The sequence below is a fragment of the Danio aesculapii genome, chromosome 9 (assembly GCF_903798145.1).
Source record: "Danio aesculapii chromosome 9, fDanAes4.1, whole genome shotgun sequence".
In the NCBI taxonomy this organism is placed as follows: Eukaryota; Metazoa; Chordata; class Actinopteri; order Cypriniformes; family Danionidae; genus Danio; species Danio aesculapii.
This window is the reverse complement of record NC_079443.1, coordinates 53,018,797-53,036,827: the sequence shown is the minus strand read 5'-3', so window position 1 is coordinate 53,036,827 and position 18,031 is coordinate 53,018,797. Positions and strand designations below refer to the sequence as shown.

At 39.3% G+C, this 18,031-nt stretch overlaps 1 protein-coding gene across 1 annotated transcript; it reads right to left on the bottom strand.

Annotated features, from left to right (window-relative positions):
- Positions 1-1,143: 1,143 nt before the first annotated feature.
- si:ch211-199f5.1 (protocadherin-8) lies at positions 1,144-14,355 on the bottom strand. The gene is made up of 3 exons (XM_056464630.1): positions 11,689-14,355; positions 5,808-6,003; positions 1,144-2,127 (listed from the first exon to the last, which is right to left on the bottom strand). The coding sequence occupies exons 1-3, from the start codon at positions 14,089-14,091 to the stop codon at positions 1,817-1,819; spliced, it is 2,910 nt and encodes a 969-aa protein (XP_056320605.1). The 5' UTR covers positions 14,092-14,355; the 3' UTR covers positions 1,144-1,816.
- Between the last annotated feature and the right edge of the window lie 3,676 nt (positions 14,356-18,031).

The following is an 18,031-nucleotide window of genomic DNA, read 5'->3' as shown; positions in this document are numbered from 1 at the left end:
ATCATAATGATGTCTGTACAGTCATGCCTGTTTCAGACAAAGTCTCTTTAAAATGTTTCATATTCAACTCAAATCAAACACGGCGCCGCATGAACTGTTCACCCGAGTCTCAAAACATTTCGTGAGCTCCGCCAGCCAAAATCATGAGCCCAAGGCGAATCTCCGCAAACACAGCGACGGCGTCATATTCGGTGCCCACACTGAGTTCAATAACCAGAAAGCTGATTGGCTATTGCATGTTGGTCATTTGTAGTTGTAATACCGCACTAGTGAAATAAAGAACTACAATAACACGAAAACCAAGCAACAACAAAAACAAAAGAGAATATAAATGAGCGTTAGATGTAGAGTAATATGGACATCAGAAAAATAAGACCTGTGCAAAAATATTTAAGACCAAGAACAGCGAATTTAAGACTTTTTAAGGCCTAAAATTTCGATTTTTAAACTTTAAACTATTTAAGACCCCGCGGAAACCCTGTAAAGATTTGCACAATCTCTGTGTTAAAACAGCTCAGAATCCATTCAAGTGATAATGCATCGATGTAGGATAATTTCTCGATTCACAATGCATGTATTTATGGTCACAGCCTTAAGGCTCGTTCACACCAGGATGTTTTTTCCTCGCACTTTTCGTCAAAGTTTAACGCCTCGTGACTAAATAAAGGGTGCCAATGTTTGTTGTTTTTTTTTTGATTGGCACTTTTGTTCACGTGCCCGGAGCTGCTGAAGTTACAGCAAACACCACTTGGAGGCGCTCAAGCAGAAAACAGCCAAGATGATCTCAGTTTCACTTTCATTCAATAAAGATGATGATGAAGCACCGAGTCAATGGCTGTTTCTCAATACGCGTTCTTCAGCGGCCTTGCGTCCTCGTGTTCTAGTGTAACGTCATCATCAGCTGCCAAAGTTCAGCTCCAATACTCAAGACCGTAAGAACGGAGGACGTGTGAAACTTCCCGGATGTGTTCTTGATATCGAGGACGCACCAATGCAGACTTGAGCACTGAACTCAAGGAAGTGGGATGGAAGTGGGAAGCGCAGCATCTTATTTAGATTTATTATTAAAGTTCAGAGATATCACTCATTTACCTCAGGAGTTTCCCTAAATGAAACGGTCAAAGTAAACATTACCATGGACATCTTAATAAAGTAATAAACACATTAAGGGTGTTTGTTTGCTGAAATTCCTATTAAAATCTGTTTTATTTATTGTGCAACGTATATTTATAACGTTTTTATGCATAGTATATATTTTGAAAGGGGAAAAACAATAGATCGTTGTATGAATGTTGTAATGTTTAAATAATTTTCCATTAAAAAATGCGTGAAGGTCACGTGACCATCAGGAAGAACGCAGCATCTCATTTCTCAAAAGGACGCTGTTCTCGTGGTCTCCCGAGTTCGTTCTTCCGAGGACACCTGGCAAGACCGGTCTCCACAGGAACGTAAGTCTGTTCTCTGCTTTCTTGGAATTGAGAAACAGCCAAGATGAATGTGGAGCTGCTTTTGTCATTGGTGTCTGAACACAAATATATGCGATAATCTCAACAGCAGCTACAATAATGGCTGTAGGAGTGGAGATCAGCAAATATGATTCGATAGTGAGTATCATTTCACTTTTCTTTCCTAACTTGCAAGTTCTTTAAGCGCCATCTAATGTCAGGGGGTCATTTTGCGCGTTCACTCTGAGCAACACTCTGAAAACCGACTGGGTACTAATGCAGAAAAACGTTTTAAAAACGTTGACGTAAACGTGAGCAAAAAGCATCCCGGTTGTGTACGAGCCTCTAGTTGCATGTTTTTTTGTGTAGTGTCAGGCAGGACTGTGCTCTGTGCTGATGGATTTGCTTGAGTCTCTGTTGTCCGTGTCGTGTCTTCTGTGTGCGTGTGGTGAGCAGATGTGGATGTAGTCATAGTTGTCTTCTGTGAGGCTCTGTAATGCGGCGCTGCGGGCCGTCTGTGTGTCATAACTGCGCTGAAGTGTTCCCTGGGATGGAGGCCTGGTTCTGGAGAAGGTGGACAGATGTCTGGTGTTGGTGGTCCCGCTGGATCTGCTTACAGATGGACTCCAGCACCTGTCGGAGTGACCGAGGACACGGCACTCGCTGGTACAGGCCCACAGACCTGAGCAAAAACAGGAGGAGAGTCAGTGCACATTTGGGAAGATCAGTCAATCACAGAAAAATGCCATTCAGGTGCAATTTTATCAGAATTCTGACCATTTTTTTCTAAGAAATTAAAGTTTACATCTTTTTTTCTTGGAGATCCAAGTTTACACCTCGGAATTCTGATTCTTTTTACAACTCTGAATTTGAATAAAATTTTCTTTGAGTTCCCATGCTTGCATTTCAGAATTCTGATTCTTTTTTTTCTTTGAGTTCCAAGTTTACACCTCGGAATTCTCATTCTTTTTACGTCTTTGAATTCTGATTAGTTTTTCTTTGAGTTTCCATGTTTATATCTCAGAATTCTGATTCTTTTTTCTTTGAGTTACAAGTTTACATGCTGGAATTTTGATTCTTGTTCCTTGGAGATCCAAGTTTACATCTCGGAATTCTGATTCTTTTTTCTTAGAGTTCCCATGTTTACATTTCAAAATTCTGATTCTTTTTCCCTGGAGTTCAAAGTTTAACTCTCGGAATTCTGATTCTTTTTTCTTTGAGTTACAAGTTTACATCCTGGACTTCTGATTCTTTTTACATCTCTGCATTCTGATTCTTTTTTCTTTGAGTTCCAATTTTACATCTTGGAATTCTGATTCTTTTCCCTTGGTGATCCAAGTTTACAACTTAGAATTATGATTCTTTTTTTTTCTTTGACTTCCAAGTTTACATTTCGGAATTCTGATTCTTTTTTTCCTTTGAATTCCAAGTTTAATTCTCGAAATTCTGATCCTTTTTTCTTGGAGATCCAAGTTTACACCTCAGAATTTTTATTCTTTTTACATCTTTGAATTCTGATTTGTTTTTCTTGAATTTTCATGTTTATATCTCAAAATTCTGATTCTTTTATCTTGGAGTTCCAAGTTTACATCCTGGAATTCTGATTCTTTTTCCTTGGAGATCCAAGTTTACATCTCGGAATTCTGATTCTTTTAACATCTCTAAATTCTGATTATTTTTTCTTTGAGTTCCCATTTTACATGTTGGAATTCTTTTTTTTTTTCTTTGAGTTCCCATGTTCACATCTTGGAATTCTGATTCTTTTTACATATTGGGGATCTGATTCTTTTTTCTTTTAAGAATTCCAAGTTTACATCTTGGAATACTGATTCTTTATTCTTGGAGTTCCACATTTACACCTCAATTTCTGATTCTTTTTACATCTCGGAATTCTGATTCTTTTTTCTTTGAGTTCCAAGTTTACATCATAGAATACAGATTTTATAAGTTTACTACATAACTGAGTTTACATTTAAATTCCCACTTCTCAGAATTCTGAAAATGTACTTCTATTTCTGAGTTTATATCTCAGAATTCTTACTTTTCTTCAGTTATCTGAGTTTACATTTTGGAATTCTGACTTTTTCCTCAGAATTCTGAGTTTACATCTCGGAATTCTGATTCTTTTTTCTTTTTTGGAGTTCAAAGTTTAAATCTTAGAATTCAGATTCTGGTTCCAGTCACAGCTGGGTCAGTTGGCTTTTCTGTGTGGAGTTTGCATGTTCTTCCCGTGTTGGCGTGGGTTTCCTCCGGGTGCACGGTTTCCCTCACAAATCCAAAAACATGCGATATAGGGGAATTGGAGTAGGCTAAATTGTCTGTAGTGTATGTGTGTGAATGAGTGTGTATGGATGTTTCCCAGTGATGGGTTGCAGCTGGAAGGGCATCCGCTGTGTTACATATGCTGGATAAGTTGGTGGTTCATTCCGCTGTGGCGACCCCAGATTAATAAAGGAACTAAGCGAAAAGAAAATGAATGAATGATTAACTAAATTGGCCGTAGTCTATGAGTATGTGTGTGTGCGCGTGAATGAGTGTTTAAGGGTGTTTCCCAGGACTGGGTTGCAGCTGGAAGGGCATCCGCTGCAATAATGCTGGAATAGTTGATAAATAAGGGATTAAGCTAAAGGAAAATGCATGAATATTATGTTTGAAATTTACTCACCATAACCAGTCTTTAACCAAATGCCTTCTCTTTTTCTTTATTTTCATGAGAAATGACATACATTTGACTCTTTGTATTTGTGTGACACACAATATGCAGTCTTCAGCTCTACTAATAGCACGAGTTTGATTGCTTCGGCTCTTTGTTTCCCAAAGATTAGCGTTTAACAAGGTTGCAGCAGGAATGAATCAACATTGACCTTGAAGTGAACTGATCCAATCAACAGCTCATTAATTTGAGCACCTCTGTACTTTAACTACAGCGACTCAAAGTTTGCCTGACTAATCCGCATGACACTTCATCAATGCAACCATGATCCTGTAGAAATAATTGGCTTGCCGAATGTCTGGATGACGTCGTGGCATCTGTGACACTGTCTTTATCTGTTTCATTGCTGCAGATTTATTAAGAGCACTTAAACCATCACTGAGATCACTGTGATACCAACTGAGTAATAAGATAATAGTCTATCCTGCCTTATTAATGAGCATTAATGTCATTCAGCAGCAGGTAGTCTTTGTGTTGCATCAGATTATCTTTTCTTTGAATATATACTGTCATATACACTCACTGGCCACTTTATTAGGTACACCTTACAAGTATCGGGTTGGACCCCTTTTGCCTTAAGAACTGCCTTAATGCAACAAGATACTGGAAATATATATGGAGACTCATCAGACCAGGCAACGTTTCTCCAATCTTCTATTGTCCAGTTTTGGTGAGCCTGTGTGAATTGTAGCCTCAGTTTCCTGTTCTTAGCTGACAGGAGTGGCACCCGGTGTGGTCTTCTGCTGCTGTAGCCCATCCGCCTCAAGGTTGGACGTGTTGTGTGTTCAGAGATGCTCTTCTGCAGACCTCGATTGTAACGAGTGCTTATTTGAGTTACTGTTGCCTTTCTATCAGCTGGAACCAGTCTGGCCATTCTCCTCTAACATCAACAAGGCATTTGCGCCCACAGAACTGCCGCTCACTGGATATTTTTTCTTTTTAAGACCATTCTCTGTAAACTCTAGAGATGGTTGTGCGTGAAAATCCCAGTAGATCAGCAGTTTCTGAAATACTCAGAGCAGCCCGTCTGGCACCAACAACCATGCCACGCTCAAAGTCACTTAAATCCCCTTTCCTCCCCATTCTGATGCTCAGTTTGAACTGCAGCAGATCGTCTTGACCATGTCTACATGCCTAAATTCATTGAGTTGATGCCATGTGATTGGCTGTTTAGAAATTTGCGTTAATGAGCAGTTGGACAGGTGTACCTAATAAAGTGGCAGTGAATGTATGACTAATAGATGATATTTATATCACATACAGCATATATGTCACTGCTGAACGCTTGATTCTGATTGGCTGATGAACAATCAATGATGTGCAGTCATTTTCAGATATATGCACAGCTAAAGTAGTTCCGGCAGGTTTTGAGCGCATTACAGCTCCATATCCCTCCGCTGAATGATAAGAGTTATTTCACAGCTACAACAGTCAAAAATCACATCAGAACACAACAGAAGGAGGAGGAGATGTGGAAGAAACTAGTGCTACACACAGGAGACGCTTGAGGTGGACAAAAACCTGACAGGTGTGCATTATTATCTAATAATCCAATGACTTATTCCCAGTTGTTACTTACACACTTATCCGTACAGTAGGCATATTGATAATAAATATGTATAATAAATAGTCCTATGCCAGTCAGTCACCTTTATATGTAGTGTAGTCTTTCTTGAGTCCCTCGCTGATGTCAGAATCGCTGTCATTAACATCGCTGTCTCCTTTTCCACTGTCTTTACCGCTGATCTGTGGATCTCTGACAGCAATGGTCATCATGGAGTTTCCTTTCCACACCGTGATTGGTCGAGCAGAGTCTTTACCATATCCAGGTAAAGTAGAATATCCCTGTATGAAAGAACACACACTCATCCTTATTTAGCACACACTGATGTTCTGTATGCAGTATTTTAGCTGCTATTGTGTATATGCATGCATTATGCAGATGTTGCATTGTATTTTATTTTCACCTCCCATGGCATGAATCTGTTTGATTTAAAACTTTGATTGGCATTCTGCCTTTGTACGTGTCATCAGAGGGGGAAAGCCCCGCCTACTAGTGCCCATCTCTCCCTCATTAGCATAAACAGCAGCCCTGAGTGAGAAGCAGCCGTCTATCCATTAGCCATAAGAGTGTTTGAGCTGCTGAAGATAACGTCAGCATAGACTGAGGATTATAGATGTGGAGTTTTAGATGAAGCACAAATGAACAGCGACAGGAGCATCAAGCACACACTCACACCTGACCAGCACTGACAACACTAGTGCTGTTTTCAATCTGCCACTATGCTGATGCATAGACATTTGTAGCTCCGCCTCTTGAATTTTATTAATTTGAATTTAAAGCGACAGTCATCAAAATTGCACCATTAGGATCAAAGCCTAAAAGGGTCAGTTTCAGAGAGTTATACACATTATTTGTGTGGTATTTTTGAGCTGAAACGTAACACACACACACACACACACACTCTAGGGACATCAGAGACTTATTTTACATCTTGTAAAATAGGTAATGATAGGTCTGCTTTAAAAAGTTATATTTTGTAAAAAATGATTAGAGACCTGTTCATTACGTGTAACGTGCAAAAGTATAAGCCCCCCTTCCGGCCATTGCATACTTTAAGTTACCAGATTTTAAAAAGCATCTGATGACCCCTGTGAGTGACCCACTGCCTTGTGCTTTTTCTGTTCTTGGCCTGTTTCGAACAGTTTCTGGTCAATTATTAGGCCCACACGGAATCTGCGCGCGCAGAATTCCCCAGATTTTTAGCACATCATTAATTTTGTTTATTTACTTGAGTAAATGTGTGTAAATTCATATTTATTCAGTTTTTAAATTAATTACAGTAATATTATTGACTAATATGAAAATGTTCATCTGATTTATGTACAGTGCAGTTTGTACAGTAATGTTTTCTGTCTTTTAGTAGAGATATTATATGAAAGACTTGCTTTGTTCACCAAATAAAGTGGATCTAATTGGATTTGCATTGTAAATATTAAATAAAAGTTGAAAAGATTATATATATTTTTTTCACATATTAAGGTTTTAGTTATGATACTCCCAATATAATTCAGCAGAAATCCACAGATTTTCACCAAAATTCTCTGCAGAAATAGCAAAAAACGTCCGCAGATTCCGTCTGGCCCTACTCAATTAGTCACATCTCACTGCATTTTCATTCTCAGCACCACACACTGGAAATGGTGTAATTCCTAAAACAATGTGTCAAATAAAAATGCAGGCAACAGAATCTCTGCGATCACCAATGACTGAATCATATCTCACTTTTCTTTCAGTCTTTCACTTTTAAGTGTTATGCTTTTAAGGACAACATTAAATCAGTTAATTCTATTCTACTCTAACACATTCTGTCTGCATATTATTTTTTTTAACCATGGTCTACTTGCATATGACATTTTTGGCTGTTGCATCTCGTTTTTAATAATATGCACATTGCGTTTTTAAGTTAAAGGTTCTGTTGTAATTATTTTTGCTGTGTGCTCTATTTGTCAAACCCTTTTTTTAATTGTTGTTAATGTATTGCATTGCATCTCGCTGTTCATATGCTGTGCAAAATGTATTTTTCTCAGTGTGTTGATTCACATCCGCCATTTTCAGCGTGAGTCGAAGCGATATCACTAAAGGAACACGCTAGCTCTATTTTTAGATGCAAGGCTCATTGGGCTCAACACAAGATCAATATTCTCCACATTATCACTCTAATCGGAATTATTGGTTGTATCTTTAGGTAGGTTTGCAAACATGTGTACTTCTCATTAAGTCTACCTTATACTTCAGCCGTTTGCATTTCTCCCGGTCACAGAAGCTCCCTGTGATCTTAACTAGCATGCGTTTTAGAATTCTAAACATAGGTTTCTATCAGGGTACACTCAAGTCGACGGCTGGGCGCTGCGGACCGCTGCAGAAACCGATGTTTAGAATTCAAAAATGTGTGGCGCGACGATTCGGGACACTTCATGTTTCTGCTGCGCCACAGAGAGTGTCTGGTGTGCCGTGTCGCGGCTTCGAGCGGCGCATCCGGTGCCTCAGTCAAAGTTAATTCAGTGTGCGTGGTTATTAGTTTCTGTGTACAAGCTCGGCACTTGAAACTAGCACACAGTTGGCTGTAAAACTGTACAAAGACACAAATGATTTTGTACTCTCTGCTTGGTCTGTGTCAGAGTCGTACATGTACGACTGAATGCTAAACCTCTCACTCTAGCTCGTTCTCGCAGTCTGCCTGTCAGACTCTGTTGCAAACACAGAGCGGGTGAGCTCATGGCCCCGCCCCCTTGTTACGTTGGGCCGGAAGCCGAAACTAATTTACATGTGAAGCAACACACCCATAAATCAGCGAACTGTGGACACGCCCCCAACATGACACTTTTTAACACATTATAATAAAAAAATCTGAATTGTGTTTTAAACTAAACCTAAACTGACACACTCAGAACCATAATATTAATATTAAATCATAAAAAAGAGGTCAACTATGGGCCCTTTAAAACTCCTATTCCATCTGCATATTTTTAAAGTTTCTCGTGTGTTCATTATGCATGGTTTTAGTCACTTCATTGCATTTGCAGCAATATTTCAGTTTAAATAACTACATTTTACAGCATGCACATTGTTGCATGCAAAATGAATCACTGCTGCTGAGGTCTTAGACGTGTTGCTGATGGTTTAACAATTGAAAAGACTTTACAGCATGATATGAACTCTTTGCAATGGTCAAAAACATCAGCAGTGTGTCTCAGACCTCAACAGATGAGTGATGTTGTAGTTTATATGTATATTACACCCATGCTTGGATGTGTTATAAACACAATGCTGTCACTGCCGTCAACTATATATTGAAAATATGGCATAGTTGCATGTGAAATGGATCAGTGATGTTGAGATCTGAGACAGGTTGCTGATGGTTTTACCATTACAAAGACTTTACAGCACAGGTGTCAAATCCAGCTCCCAGAGGGCCACAGCCCTGCACAGTTTAGTTCCAACACTGCATCAACACAATTACCTGTAGGTGTCAATCAAAACTGAAGGACTCCATTAGTTTGATCAGGTGTGTTTAATTAGGGTTAAAGCTAAACTATGTAGAGCTGCAGCCCTCCAGGAACTGGATTTGATACCTGTGCCTTCAAGCATGATATGGACTTAATGCAATGGTCAAAAACATCAGCAACCTGTCTCAGTCCTCAACAGATAAGTGATGTTGTATTTTATATATATTTTGCCCATGTTTGGATGTGTTATAAACACAATGTTGTCACTGCCGTCAACTATATATTGAAAATATGGCATTGTTACATGTGAAATGAATCACTGCTGCTGAGGTCTGAGACAGGTTGCTGATGGTTTTACCATTGCAAAGACTACAGGTGTCAAATCCGGTCACTGGAGTGCCGCTGCCCTGCACAGTTTAGTTTCAAGCCTGCATCAACACACTTACCTGTAGGTGTCAATCAAAACTGAAGGACTCAATTAGTTTGATCAGGTGTGTTTAATTAGGGTTAAAGCTATGGTGTGCAGAGTTGCAGCCTTCCAGGAACTGGGTTTGACATCATCTACAATGATCAAAAACATTAGCAGTGTGTCTCAGACCTCAACAGATAAGTGATATAGTTGTGTGTATGTGTGTGTGTGTATGTATATATATATATATATATATATATATATATATATATATATATATATATATATATATATATATATATATACACATATATACATATATATATATATATATATATATATATATATATATATATATATATATATATATATGTATATATGTATGTGTGTGTGTGTATATATATATATATATATATATATATATATATATATATATATATATATATATATGTATATATATATATATATATATATATATATATATATATATATATATATATATATATATATATATATTTAATTATTTATTTGTGTGTGTGTGTGTGTGTGTGTGTGTTGCCCTTGTTTTGATTTGTTATGAAAAGAATGTTGTCCTTACCTTTAACTATTTTTTGACAATATGGCATTTTTGTAAACTTAGTGTAAATTAAGCTGCTTTGTGACTTTGTAAATGAAACTTTGCAGAGGGTAAGCGTTCCCAAATGTTCCAAACATGGTTCCTCAGCCTGTGCCATTATTTTGCATCAGTTTATTTATTCTTGATCAAGTGTCACTGCAATCACCATTGATCAAGCCCATGCAGATCACTAGAGAACTTCAAATCTGCCAGTTAAGAACTACCAATCCTGTCATGCACCACACACTCACACCTGTTCCTGTTTCACCTTGATTACACACACACTCACACACACAGCCGGAAGACCATTATGAACTGATTACTTAGACTTTAAAAGCAGACACACACACACACACCAGTTGCTGAGTCTTGTAAGCTGTATTGTGAACATTACGACGCATTTCCTTTGCCTTGCCATGCCCTGTACTGACCATTCGCCTGTTATTTGGCCACTCTTCTGGATTTGCCTGCAAGTACCTGTTTGACCCTGTTGACCGTTGCCTGCCTGGCTTCTCATTATAAACCTGCATTTGGATCCTCAACTCTGTTGTCAGCGTCCCTCACATTACAGTCGCATTGCATGTCACTGTTTTTATGCTATGAGAACAGTGTTTTATAATGGTGTCAAGTTCATCTCATTCTTGTTTCTACACATCCTGCATATGCACTGCACGTCTAATTACTGCATTAAATATTGACTTGTCACAATTCATTTTAGGGTAATATTGCTATTTTCTCCAATGTGTGCATTGATTTTTATTACGCAATCTCAGATTTAAACAGCTCTAATAGTTTTTCTTTGCACAGTTAGTTTTGATGCATATCGATATATTTTTCTGCTATCAAGAACAGGCTTTCTAGGAAACAAATTAAGTATTTTAAAAGGTTAATAAGGCAAGAAAACAGTGGTTTGTTCTGTAGCCAATTGGAAAATTTAAATTCTTATGGTGGCTAATAATACTGACCTTACCAGTTTTGTAACTGTTTACAGATTAAAATAAACAAGACTAAAGTTTCTCCAGAGGAAAATATAATCGGAAATACTGTAAAAATTTATTCTTGTTCTGTTAAACAACACTTGGGAAATATTTATTTATTTATTTATATATTTTGCAAGTAGGCGGTTCATTCCGCTGTGGCGACCCCTGATTAACAAAGGGACTAAGCAAAAAAGAAAATGAATGAAATTTGCAAGCATTGCATTGTTTTTCTGCTACTGTGTTTTTAAGTCGACACGTCACTTCATTTGTACACGTACATGAGGAGCATCTCCTTTGGTGTCCTGCACTATTTTGTATTGCCCTGCACATTTGCATTAGATTGATGCGATTGGCTCTTACATCTTGCGTCATTAGCATTGCATTCTGAGCCCTGCGTTGTTCAGCTGTGCTCTGTCGAGCTGTTTTTAATGCATGGTGAATGTGTGCTGTGTGAACAGCTCCTCACACACACAGACACACACAGAGAGAGAGAAAGAAACACTGTCTCCACTTACATCGATTTCCCCCGCCACACTCCTGTATTTGCTCTTGAAGGTCTGCGGGGTTTCGTTAAAGACTTCAGCGGTCGCCTGCACACTGCTGTGTAGCTTCTCAGGACTGTCGACGGTCGTGGAGTGAAAAGTGTGTGTGTCGAAAACATTGGCGGTCTGGTTTGAGATCATGGACACACTGTTTTTCTCATCAGAGTATGGGATATCCAATGCCTCAGGGAGGTCATCGCTTCTCTTCTGACTGTTTTTACGACTTTTGCAAAGTATGAACGATAAAATAGCCAAAAACAGCAGCGAGGAAGTCGTCAAAGCCAATATTAAAATAAGCGTCCATTGTTTAGGCTCATCCTCCTCTCTTTCGTCATAAAAGTTGCCGTTTGAGGGTGCGGATTCGGTTAGGGTGAAATGAATCGTGGCTGTTGACGTTTGCGATGGTTGGCCATTATCGTTAACCGTCACTAAGACTTTCCATGAATCGTACTCATCGTACGTGATTTTGCGGTTGATATAAATTTCTCCAGTATTCGGATCGATTGCGAAACCAAAATCGCCTCCGTCGTAGATCTTATAAGTGAGCTCTGCGTTTAATCCGGCGTCTGAATCTTTAGCCATTATTCGCGTTACGATATAACCGGGAGGTGCGTCTCGGGGGAGCTGTATTTCAGCAGATCCGTTAATGAGCGGCGGATGAGTTATAAACGGAGTGTTGTCGTTCTGATCGACTACATTGATGATGAGTATGGCGTTGTTGTGAAGTTGTGGCCATCCTCTGTCGCTGGCTTGGACGCGTAAATCCAGCCTTTTTGTGACTTCGTAATTGAAACTCTGAAGCGCGTAAACGTTTCCAGCTTGATTCATAATAGCAAACCTGGACACGCTGTTTGTGTCGGAGTCAAAAAGTTCGTAGGTTATTTCCCCATTCAATCCTGAATCTTGATCGCTAGCCAAAATTGTTGTAATGTAAGTCCCCGGTAATTGATTCTCCTCAATGAAACCTTCATATATCTTAGCACTGAATGTCGGGGCGTTATCGTTGACGTCTGTCAGACGTATAATGTATTGAGTTACTGTGCGTAATGGAGGCACACCGAAGTCCTCAGCCACCACCGTCAGATTATACTCCGCAATCTTCTCTCTGTCCAGAGGAGCCATGGTGACGATGGTGTAGCTGCCCTCGTAGGCTCTCTTAAGCCTGAAGTTCCCATGTCCTCCATTCAGAGTGCAGCTCACCTGTCCATTCGCCCCAGTGTCCTTGTCTTTAATGCTGATTAAAGCCACCAGGATATCTGGACCTGTGGCTTCACTAACATGCGCAACACCGTCTGTCACTGATGTTATGGATGTGATGATGATTTCAGGAGGGTTGTCGTTGACATCTCTGATGTTGATGATAATTTTGCACACTGAAGGCACCGGGTTGTGCCCCAGATCAGTAGCCTGCACATCAATTTCATATGTCGTCTCGTCTTCGTAATCCACAGGGCTTTGTAAAGTCAAAAATCCAGTCTTGTAATCCAGTTTGAACAGCTGTCTGATTTCTGTTGTAACTTGTTTGCCAAATTCATACACGACCTGTCCATTAAGTCCTTCGTCCGGGTCTATGGCGTTGAGATCCAGCAGTAGAGCCTCCACAGGGGTGTCCTCCGGCACATCCACCGAGTAATGGCTGTGGTCAAACAGCGGGCTGTTGTCATTCGCGTCCTTCACTTTCACGGTCACATTAGTGGAGCCGCTCCTCGGCGGATGACCTCCGTCTGCCGCCACCAGCTTGAGCGCGAAAAAAGCGCGCACTTCTCTGTCCAGCTCTTTGACGAGCACCAGCTCCGCATATTTAACCCCATCCACGCGCGTGATGACATCGATGCTGAAGTGCGAGTTCTCGCTCAGCTCGTAGCTTTGGATGGAGTTTGAACCCACGTCTGAATCCTCGGCGGCGTCCAGCGCGATGCGCGTGCCAAGCGCCGCGCTCTCGGAGATCTCGACGGTGCACTCTGCGCGCGGGAACTCCGGAGAGTTGTCGTTCACGTCCAGCACTTCCACTTCCACATGGAAGAGCTCAAACTGCTCGGCGGACACGAAGGCGACGTCAAAAGTAATCACGCACCGCGGGTTGCGCTTGCAGATGCGCTCGCGGTCGACGCGCTCCTCCGCTGTCAGCCTCCCGTCGCTTTCCCGAAATCGTATGAAGGAGCTGGTTGACGGACTCATCAGCTTAAACCTGATGCCAGGGAAAGTCCTGCGCGTTTTATCCGGAGTCCAGGTTACATTGCTGGCGAGTGTTCCGATGACCGTCGGCGGTCGAACCTCTTCGGATATCTTATACCGGACCGTCCGCTCCTCGCACAGCACCGCCGCCCAGAGCAGCGCGGCTCCGAGTGTCCGCGCGAGAGAGAGCCGGGTCTGCATGTTCAGCGGCGGGAGAAGCGCGCGAGTCACCTGCGCGAGTCCCGCTGCTCATCAGCCTCTCTGAAGTCTGAAGTCACTTATTCTGCGTGCAGCTTCTTCTTCTTCTCTGACTCCTCCCGCGACTCTCTCACACACACTTACTCACACACTCCAATGACATTTACAATTCACGCGAATGACCAACACACCTTCCTTCACACAGGTCTAGTCGGTGCGAGAGCGCGCACTGGTATAAAACTGATGAGAATGATCGGCGCGCGCGCACGGGGAGGGCGACAGGACAAAGAAAAGACATTTCGTTTCTCTTTCTCGTTAATTTCAGTCATGTGACTGGACTTGAAATGTCCTTCCTTATGAACAGAAAGACTATTTATAAACGCTTCTAATATGCGTGTGCATGTCAGTTTGAGTATAGCCTAAAAATGTCTTCATGATTTTGTCTCCAAATGTGCACTGAATTGAGGAGAATCATCTGGCATTGTGTCATTTCTGTGCTTAAAGATGAAGACTGCTCACTTTCAGAGTATTGATACTGAATTAATGACACTTACTTTATCTAATAACATGCACAGTGTCAATATCTTGTAATCAGGATACGTTTATTGACAGGTGAAGTGACACATTATATAATGTTATATAATGTTGGGTTACAAGGTTCCATGCTTGTTAAATTACTAACATGAACATTTGTCGAAGTATCTGTTAATCTTCATTAACAGTAGTTAATTCAGTTCAGTTGTCTATTTCTCTAGTGCTTTTACAATGTAGATTGTGTCAAAGCTGCTGAACACAGAAGTTCTAGTAAACTGAAACGGAGTCAGTCTAGTTTTCAGAGTTGAAGTTCAGTTTAGCTCAGTTCAGTGTGGTTTAATTTTCACTCTGAAAGTCCAAACAATGAAGAGCAAATCCATCGATGCGCAGCTCCACGAGTCCCAAATCAAAACTAATCAAAAATAAACTCCTCCATTGTTAGTTGTTGTTCACTCACATTGCATTAACTAATGTCAACAAGCACAACTTTGGATCTTAATAATGCATTAGTAAATGTTGAATTATAATTAATAAATGCCATACAAGTATTGTTCAGTAGATCATGTAAAATATAACCCAGTCATGTTACATCAAGATGAAGTGATGCTGCTCAAAACCAGATCAAAGATCTGCCATTTGGGCTCAGATTATTTTCCACTTTGAATTAATTCATTATTCTGACTCCACAGGCAGACACTTCTGTTGTTTTAGGTCTAAATTCACCTATTTTTAGCATTATTTTTTTCAGAAATCAAGACTTTGTCTTTGGTAAATGCATATTACTATTAGAATGTTTCCAAATTTTGCAGTCTGGATGTGCATTGATGTAAACTGCTTATGTCCATTTGGGGAAAATGTGCCTTATTTATTTCTAAAGGTGCACATTTAGAGGTTTAGTTAGTTCCAGGAGTCCAATCGGCTTTTCTTTTTTATACCAAAGTGATCAGACTCGTGGTTTTGAGATCACAGCAATATATTATTTTTATAAACACTGTTAATGCTTCTAAAGACACTTTTAGATCAGATTACTCTTGTTCACTCACATTGCATTAACTAATGTCAACAAGCACAACTTTGGGTTTTAATAATGCATTAGGAAATGTTGAATTATAAATCCTGTCATTTCAGATACACATTGAGTGAGATGTTTTTGATTTGTCCGTGTTTTAGTTTATATGTGATTATGCCTGTATGTTTAAATCGGACTTTTTAATTAATTGGATATTATTTTTGTAATTTTTACCTGTCCAGTGACTGCAGGTGGAAATAGCAATCCTGCTACAACCTGGCACAATGCATCTTTCCTCTTTGAGGTTAATGTGATTTTTGTGCATGTCCCTGTTAGATAAATAAATTCATTCATTCATTCTGTACAAGTACTGTTCATTAGAGCATGAATGGACCTTTGTTGTAAAATGTGACCCAGTCATGTTACATCAAGATGAAGTGATGCTGCTCAACACCAGATCAAAGATCTGCCATTTGGGCTCAGATTATTTTTCCACTTTGAATGAATGCATTATTCTGACTCCACAGGCAGACACTTCTGTTGTTTTAGTACTAAATTCACCTATTTTTAGGATTATTTGTTCAGAAATCAAGACTTTGTGTCTTTACATAAGAATGTTTCTAAATTTTGCAGTCTGGATGTGCATTTTTAGCAATTTGATGTAAACTGTCTTATGTCCTGTTGGAAAAAATGTGCCATATTTATTTCTAAAGATGGATATTTATATTTATATAAAGATATTTATTTCTAAAGATGTATTTAGAGGTTTAGTTAGTTCCAGTAGCCCAATCGGATTTTCTTTTTTATAGCAAAGTGATCAGACTCTTGGTTTTGAGATCACAGCAATATATTATTTTTATAAACACTGTTAATTTTGATGCTCCTAAAGACACTTTTACATCAAATTGCTAAAAATGCACATGCAGACTGTAAAAAATGAAAACATTCTTATGTAAATCTGCACACAAAGTCTTGATTTCTGAATAATTAATCCTAAAAATAGGTGAATTTAGACCTAAAACAACAGAAGTGTCTGCATGGGTAGTCAGAATAATGCATTCATTTAAAGTGGAAAATAATCTGAGCCCAAATGGCAGATCTTTGATCTGGTTTTGAGCAGCATCACCTCATCTTGATGTAACATGACTGGGTCATATTATACAATAAAGGTTCCATGATCTAATGTACAATACTTGTATGGCATTTATTAATTATAATTCAACATTTACTATGCATTATTAAGATCCAAAGTTGTGCTTGTTGACATTAGTTAATGCAATTTGAGTGAACAAGAGCAATCTGATGTTAAAGTGTCTTTAGAGGCATCAAAATTAACAGTGTTTATAAAAGTAATATATTGCTGTGATCTCAAAACCACAAGTCTGATCACTTCGGTATAAAAAAGAAGATCCGATTGGATTTACTAAATCTCTTTCTAAATGTGCATCTTTAGAGATAAATGTGGCACAGTTTCCCCAACGGGACATGAGACAGTTTTCCAAACTTGTAAGTTAAGAATAACAAAGTTCTGCCTCCTGCTATTAACTATTTAAGATCTGTGGAAACCCATCCATGTTCATTTATTCAGCCCTGTGGTGTTACACCTCCCGAAACAGCCGAAGCCGAATGGAAAAAAAAGAAGTGCATTTTCAGAAGCTCTTATTATTTATGTGCTTTCAGTTTTCATGGCCTCATTAATTGAGAGACTACAGGGAATATGTGCTTTATAAAAATTCATTTGTCACACTGCAGGGCCATTGAAATGAAAGTGAAAAGTTGATTAAAAGTGCTGAAAAACCACATGAAGAGCTGCTGGAGAGTTTCAAAACATGCACTTTTTTATATCTGCTAAAAACACAGTTTTCAGCCTGTCAGCTTCATCCATCCGACCATCTCTTATCATAAATCTCTCAAAGCATAAGTTGGCTATAATGTATTCACATTTAATCTAAATCCAAATCTCGGCCACAGGGTAAAATTCTCTCCCTGATTGTTGAACTCAGAAAACCAACCCAAGCTCATTTTGAAAACGCTTCTGGAGAGCACCAAATACATCCCAGAAGGTACGTTTTTTTCTTCAGTTTTTTGTTTTCGCAAATCCACCAGAGGCCGCTGTGTATGTTTTTTAAGTTCTCAAATTTCCAGCACAGGCTCATTCTGAAAACGTAGCCCTATATACATTTCTGGAGATCGCAAATTACGTAGCCAGAGTTATGTAGAATCAGAATCAGAAAGAGCTTTAATGCCAGGTATGTTCACACATACGAGGAATTTGTTTTGGTGACAGAGCTTCTACAGTGCAACAGCATTACAGAGACAGGACAAAAAACAGATAATAAATATATTTAAAAAAATAGAAGTAAGTGAGTGCAAATATACAGATTGACAAGTGTATGTACA